This window comes from Pieris napi, chromosome Z (genome assembly GCF_905475465.1).
Source record: "Pieris napi chromosome Z, ilPieNapi1.2, whole genome shotgun sequence".
Lineage (NCBI taxonomy): Eukaryota > Metazoa > Arthropoda > Insecta > Lepidoptera > Pieridae > Pieris > Pieris napi.
Genome location: NC_062259.1, coordinates 13701568 through 13709424, shown reverse-complemented (window position 1 = coordinate 13709424; position 7857 = coordinate 13701568). Strand labels below are relative to the sequence as shown.

The 7857-nt window shown below is 32.9% G+C and overlaps 1 protein-coding gene across 1 annotated transcript; it reads right to left on the bottom strand.

The window, feature by feature from the left end:
• Positions 1 to 1221: 1221 nt before the first annotated feature.
• LOC125062533 (farnesyl pyrophosphate synthase 2-like) lies at positions 1222 to 6641 on the bottom strand. The gene is made up of 7 exons (XM_047668531.1): positions 6534 to 6641; positions 4597 to 4771; positions 3990 to 4146; positions 3631 to 3771; positions 2695 to 2898; positions 1930 to 2163; positions 1222 to 1635 (listed from the first exon to the last, which is right to left on the bottom strand). Exons 2-7 carry the CDS (start codon positions 4635 to 4637, stop codon positions 1285 to 1287), a joined length of 1128 nt encoding a protein of 375 aa, XP_047524487.1. The 5' UTR covers positions 4638 to 4771; positions 6534 to 6641; the 3' UTR covers positions 1222 to 1284.
• Between the last annotated feature and the right edge of the window lie 1216 nt (positions 6642 to 7857).

The window sequence follows — 7857 nt, the reverse complement described above, 5'->3', positions numbered from 1 at the left end:
TAGGTTTGGAGGACGAAGAAACACAATCAGTGAAATCACAAGATTAGTAAATATTTGAAGTATCGCACTTTTTTATTTCGTTTTTTGTAGCTACGTACAATGACAATGATCTAAGGTTTTTTTAAATTTACATAAACAAAGTAATTTCACATCACTGTGAGAGAGTTAAAGCTTTAATAATAATAATTATTATTAATACCGTTTAGTGCATTTAATCCTTATTTTAAGCTGAAGTCAACACAAATAAAACAAAGCGGGACAGATTCTTTGAGGCCCATTAACCATATTTGTTTTGCAAATTAAGTCCCTCACTGCAATTTAGTTGCGCCAATCTGCACGATCTGTGACTTTCTGCAATTAATACAATTTAATACTTTGATTGCCTACTCTTCTGTCAGTATTAAGTGAAGAGCTGGCCACTAAGGGACATAGATACGATTTTTGATGAGATACTTTGTGAACGTGAACAAATATAGTATAAGATTTATTGTATTATCACGAAAATGACGATATTGTGCTAAAGAAAACAGGTAACTGATTAAATAAACTGGCTCAGAAAATTGGAGCTAAGTTAATAATTTCAGTTAAGCTAATTAACTTAACCGCCATATTTGAGTAACGCTCTCTAGTTTTGCATATTAAAGAATTATCTCTTTATAGAGTCTATCGGAGATTAAGTTTCTAAACTGTCGTAGGAAGCACACAATAGCTACTTCAGTTCGAAGAAACAGAGCCAATTAGGAGCGCAAAAGTTTTGACCTCCAAAACAAGTATATGTGCTTGGGGTCTATTTCGCTTTTCTACTTTACAATTAAAGCACAATAACTAAGAGGGTCGTATAAAATGTATAAAGTAAATATTATATAATTATAGTAATTGTATGATGATCACAGCAGGTTGTATATAAGGATCTCAATGTGTGTTTTTGTATTTGATGCAGGGTACCGCACAATTTCAAATATTACCTCGTTCGTGGAGCCGGTGAGCACTCAGCTGTACTAGACAAAGGGCGGTAGACGAACTAGTTTCAATATAAATCCAACAACAACAATGAACTCAGAATGTAGTCAATATTGATTGTATCAACGATGTAATTCACAAGTAACCGATTACTTTACAGTTAAACTAGATATAAATTGTAGTGATAAGAACAGGTTTTTATAACTTGAAATAAAATAATATTGAACGAGCAATAAAAGAGAATTAAAATTAAGAACCAAATTAGTAAACAATGATTTATTATGTACTCTAAACTATGCATGATAATGATATGATTAGTCATACTTAGGATGACTGGGGACGATTTTGGTGGTGCTTTAATACATCATCCACGAGATTTTCAAATAATGCATTGGTTCGAATATCGAGTTGTTGAGAGATATCTAGGATAGTCTTCTTGCACTTTGCCACCTCTTGATAATAAAGCGCAGGCAAGTCGAGCTCTTTGTAAAGCATCTTGATGGCCACGACTTGATCCTTCTCGTGCCTTCCATAGTTCGCTAAGAAGGTTACACGCTGCGCGGGAGTTGAAATCTTAAGAGCTTGCACGGCTAACCATGTACATTTACCTTCTTGAATGTCGGAGCCCAACTTGCCCGTTGCCTCTTCAGAAGCAAAGCAATCGATATAGTCGTCCTGTGAGAATGAAGGTATTAACAAAATGAAATTTGTTATACAGAGCGTTACTACATTATTCAACTCGTCTGCCCGAGCAGCGCAAACCTTCAATTGGTTATGCTCGAAGTTGTTGATCAAATAATCTATTTTAAATACACCTTAATTTAGTCGAGGTTTGCATCAAATACAAATATCTTTAAATATAACATGAGCCACAAAAACTTATAATCGCAGTGCATCACTTAAATAACGTTAAGAGATGTTGCTACAAAAAGATGTCATTCCCATGGAGTTTGGTATTTCAATACTTACTTGCATTTGAAATAGGAATCCTAAAGCCAAACAGATTTGTTCAGACGTTTTATGCGAATGCTGAGGCACATCGGAGGCTAGGTACAATCCTAGGAATACCGGCAACTTGAAAGTGTAGTATGCTGTTTTATATGTGACTATGTTCGTATATCGCTCCAGAGTATACAGTGTGTAGTCATTGCGACGAGCCATTGTGTAGTCGAGGTTTTGTCCGATGGATGTGTAGAATATGGACTAAAAGTAAACAAAGTCATGTTCAAGACTATTTTTAAATACGACAATATCCGAATTTGGTATTTATCACCATAACAATAAAGCCGAAAAGTGAAAAATATTTTCAGTATTGCTACCTACGTAACCCCGATATGATCGCAAAATCGTGCTCACGTATATCAAATTATTGTATTTAAAGTGCTGGAAATGTTATATAAGTATACAGAAGTTATTTTTGCATAGAAATGTTTACGTTTCCTTATTAAAAGTTCGCGAAAAGGGAACCTTTAAAAACTGTTTTGGTTTCCAAATTTCTTTTGTCACTAAGAACGAAAGATGAAAATCTTGATATCGAAATTTCTTATAAACTTATATATGTATACGAAATTAGATTCAATGGTTTTGCTTTTCATGAAATCTTGTACGTTTCGTAAAGGGGTTCATTTAAACGTTTGGCCTTTACCCACGATTCGGAATACATTTAACTTTAATTTTTTTTCAATCATTAAGAAAAAAGTAACAATTCTTGACATCTATATATGTACTACTTACTTCGTTAATTAAATGTACTATACTGTTATACACTGGCAATTTTCCACAGTACTCCTTCAAGATTTCGTACACTGCACCCAAAAGAAGGCTGCAATCATTCACGGCTTGAGTCCCAACTTTCGGTATTAAATACCAACATGGTTGACCTCTCCGTGTCGAAGATCGATCCAAAATATCGTCCGCCATCAGGAAATATGCCTGTACCTAAACGGCAAGTTATTTCGGTTAAATTACTTGATAATATGTGCATTTCTGTTTATATTACTCTTGTACGCACACGAATTTTCGTTCCAAGCTTCATACCAAAGAAAAATATAGTTCATATGTCTGCCCTTATTTGTTCTACTTTATATAAATAAATAAATGTGAGGTAATATTACATAAAAATGAAATAATACTATTGTCTCAATGAACTCTGTGATATACTCGTATATAAATTACAAATTGTTTTAACATTTGAGAAGTATTTATGAAAAAAAATGTATTTACAATAAAATTAGTTTAGCTTATGCTTGGGCCACGCATTCCACACCGAGAAATCTAGTTTTTATACAAAACAAAGATAAATTGCCTACAAACACTTCTGTTCCATAGATAAATCTGCAATAAGAATAAATTTTTCGCCATTTCGGGGCTGGGCTACACTAAGCAAGCAAATCAATTGTGATGCATGCATGTCCTATCTTTCTTTTCCAAAATACATTGAAACACGTGTAGTGGTCGGTCATTGTTGACACAATTTTCTTTTTTAAGTTATTTCTTTTGGGGCATTAGAGATGATGAGAGTAAATTTTTACGATGCGCGCGCACACCGTCACAAAAAACCGACACCCTGAAGTTAGCCATAGTCAACATTTTAGTTATTTCTATTGTTAGTGTCGTTTTTTCTACAAAGGTAGAATAAAATGTTTAAATAAGTAATTAATAATGACGTACCATTTCGACGCACCAGCCTAAAACCTGTACCATATGTAGGGATTCGTCAGTGATGTCGGCTGGTGTCTGTAATGTTTTGTATGCTGATAATGTCGTCATCGCTCTAACTTTTTTGCCTCCTTTAAGGTTATATTCGAAAATCTGAAAAAAAAGATGACTAATATTTAAAGATGTTTTTTTAGCAAACCACCGAGATAATTGCAGTTTAAATGTATGGTACATTGAAACTGCAGTTCTGCAATTCCCTATCACCTTATTACATAATCTTAGACGATGAATTTTAAGCATGTTTATTATCATAACAATGGACATTGCAATAATTAATATGTACATTTTTTTCATAAATATAATAATATTACCGTTTTTAACCAGTCCATGGACTCTGGGTTTTTAGCCAAGGCTGGATTCTTCTTAAGGGTATCAATAATGCTGGGGTATACACCTTGAAATTTTTGCATTTCCCGTTTATACTCCGATGTTGAGATCGCAGTACTGCTGTATTGGCGTGTTAAGGATCTGTACGTTTTATAACGGTGGATTAATGTCACATTTAAAGATGTTACTACATTTCTTCGTACGTATTATTAATTTTTCGACTGTCATTCGTTCGCAAGCTTTATTCAAATCTTGGCAATGTTATTTTCATTAGTATGATATGAACATAAGAATAAAAAAATATATATTTTATATTGAAAACATCATTTAGGTAATATTCAGAGAGTAATTCATTTATCGGTTGGTCGATTGCAATACTCTATTCAAAATAAATTTTACTATTAATGTGAAAATATTTAACGAATCTTGTACCTACTAACGCAACGTCGATCTGACTAAGAAGTTAAATTTAAATAAAGTAAAGTTATATACACACGAAATAACAAAAACACACGCTAAATTGCAATCCTTTTAAAATGCATTTGGGCAAAATCAAAACAGCGATGTATAAAAATAGAAAAAAAAACGTACCGTGGCACAAAACATCTGCTGCCATTCAATAATTTCCACATTTTGAAAAATTATTTTTCAATCGGTAAATCTTCTTAATCTAACTGGCACTCGGATACACTTAAAAAGACACCAGTTCAGACTGTCGATTGTGTCGCAACAAAGAGTAGTACACCTAAACTCGGCATTGGCAAGACTGAATAGACGAAGGATAAATCGTAAGTCATTTGCTAATTATTAATTATTTCAGAATTAAATAAGTATTTTACAATACAATACAAATTATGATTAATGAGGCAATCTGTAAATTATAGCAATTTATTGATGAACTATTTAAGAAAACGGCGTGATATTGATGCTATTATAGCTATTGAAATCGTAGGTATCGGTTGACAACAATTTCATATGAGTCTTTGTTCGAAGTTTCTAACGACGTGTACTGTTTTACTTTTCGATTGAAGTTGCCTTACGATCGCCTCCCTGGCGTTAAAATATTAATAACAAGATAACAAATCTACGCGTATGAGATCTTTGACTACGTAATATTGATCTATCACTCCTTCCATATTCCTCGTTACAAGTTACATTTGATTTAAAAAAGTTGCGTTTTAGATCTGATTTTAATTAGGTCAACGGAATTAATTGATTTCATCATCGTAGAAGAAATATTTCACATATGAGATATGTACTTTATAACTATTTCTTTTTGGTATTTTTAACTACTGTTATTTATGAGCACGATGCTTCGTCGCTTTATCGACGTTACGTACATGAATAATTTGCTTGCATTAGTTACTATGATGTATTTCAATTTCAATAAGGCAATAGCTTCAATATCCTGCACCATAAATAATGCAATTTTAGAATCATAAATTATATGGCTTTTCTTAATTTGAAATTGTATTAAAATAACAAAGTGCCAATTTCTGTAAGAGCTTCATGATAAAGTTAGAAGGAACATAAGACAGACTACCAATGTCGATTCTTTAATGGATATTAAACTAACGTTATTGCTAAATATAAATAAAATATATATGATCATTTTTAAATAATGTTCAAAACATCTTAAAATGAAACCCATACATTTCATAAATTTACAGACACTATTCTCGGCTGATCTTGTGAGTTCAATATCCTTAGCCGAAGTAAAAGACGTCGTAGGAGTAAACCCTAAAAGGGTTTTGAATGAAGAAGCATATAAAATTGAATAAACTTCAGAACTGCAAAATAAAATCGAGACATACATGCAATGCACGTTTATCCTGTATTCATTGAATAGCAACGCTACTTCTCCTATGAGTCTCTTTAATATTTAATAAACTGTTCTAGTACAAAACTAAAATGTTATTTTAGATTTAGACATGGGTGCATTGTCAAAACTTCAAGAGATGGACGTCATAACTTTGAGAAATATGTGTATTTTATTAGTTAGGAAAAGTTCACCGTATTATGTATTTTGGTAGTTATTTAATATTTTACTGTTAGCTCGCGCGAACTATGCACTACGACTGACTAACTAGACTTCAACTACAGTAGTTTGTTACCACCTTCACTGAATTAAGTTTATCTGCTCATAATATAAATGTGTGTAATGTGTATCACTCGTGACTTAGGAATAATGGCTCTTGCCCGAAAGTAAAAAACGTATATATTTTTAATACTAACAAACAATTGAAATGAAAATGATATCAGAACAAACACAGTTGTGTTGTTTCACCTGAATCTATTCCAAATATCTAAATACAAGTAGCTTCAAATTATTATTTAGTCAGTTTATATTTTTGCAGTAAATCGCGTACATACTCACGTACATGCACACAAATTTCCGTCGCTTAAAACTAAACCTCACAGATTTAATTATTCACGTCGACAACGTAAAAACGTGCCCCGAGTAAAATTGCTTTAAACGGAAGAGGAATATGCTATAGACTGGAATAAACTAATTATCAAATACTGACCAAACAAACTCAAATTTGTATCGATTTTTATTTAGCGGACGTGCAGTAGGTACTTAATAACTTCATCACGACGTCCGCGTGGTCTACGTAAAACTGTAATGTACATTGAGTGATGTTGTATTACTGGGGTTTGCACTTATGCTATTTGGTTTTTCCCTATTCTGTATTATTTTTAGGCACAACTTAAGTCGGAGGAGATTCTTGTCTAACTTTTAAATTTAATTAAATACAATTTCTACAATTCATTTGTAATGTGGACTACATACATACAGAGGTTAAAATGTTCCCTAATAGGAAAATGTTTAATCAAATAAACGTTTTCACACATATGTCGAATGTAAAAGCCAAGAATCTACTACTACGGTACTTAACTTCAATATCAATTATAATATTTTTTATTCACTAACGACCTGTCCTGTCGCAGGTATAATGTAACATTCAAACGTTGAAATAACTTATTAAATGTATCCAGTAGGTTTCGGGTTTATTGCTTATAAATGTTTGTCGTTATAGTAATAGTATTTAGATATTAAATCTATTACTAGGTAATCTTGCCAGCCCTTCGAGTATTATGTTACGAATCTCAAATATGCGGTCTATTTCCGCAATAGAATGAAAATATATGAAAATTGTGCGAAGATTCTACAAAGCAAGACTAATATCTTTGAAATGTATAACTCGTGTAGTCTTCAAACTTCCTTTGTTTACGAAAATACCAACAAAATAATATGAAGCCAGTGGATTCCAAAAACTAAGCTTTGAATCTCATTTCAATATCGTTTCACTTCAAAACTTTCTGAATGGTGCTGGATTCAATTGAATAAAAATAGTTTTTCGATAGTTTATGGTACTTCAGAATTGGCTCTCCATATTCGGTTTACGACTCACACTCGCTGCCGTAGTAACCACACTTACGACCGGGTTCAATATCGAAATCGAGTCGTAATTGTTACTAGTCGTCGATACAAAAGAGCATGTTTAAGTTAAACTGAATTTTCACAATATTTTTGCAATTCGTATAATCATGAGGAGGAAGGAAGGTGTCTTATTTCTATAACCAATGAGGTTGAGGATCAGGCCAAATTATCGACTAATAATTATGAATTTTCCGTGCCTACGTATAAGAAATATTATCGCACCAACTTATGAAATCAATGTTGCCAGCTAGGAAATTTCGCCAGTATTACACTGCTTATAGAGCAGTGTTGGCCTAGTGGCTTCAGCGTGCGACTCTCATACCTGAGGGCGTAGGTTCGAACTCCGGCTGTGCACCAATGGACTTTCTTTCTATGTGCGCATTTAACATTTGCTCGAACGGTGAAGG

Bases quoted from the DNA above. Each gene is read 5' to 3' on its own strand.
- LOC125062533 (XM_047668531.1), bottom strand. From the start codon at position 4,637: ATGTGGAAATTATTGAATGGCAGCAGATGTTTTGTGCCACG. The intron at 4,147-4,596 runs GTACGTTTTTTT...TAAAACGTACAG, and splicing joins AGCAGATGTTTTGTGCCACG to ATCCTTAACACGCCAATACA. The intron at 1,636-1,929 runs GTAAGTATTGAA...TCATTCTCACAG, and splicing joins GATTCCTATTTCAAATGCAA to GACGACTATATCGATTGCTT.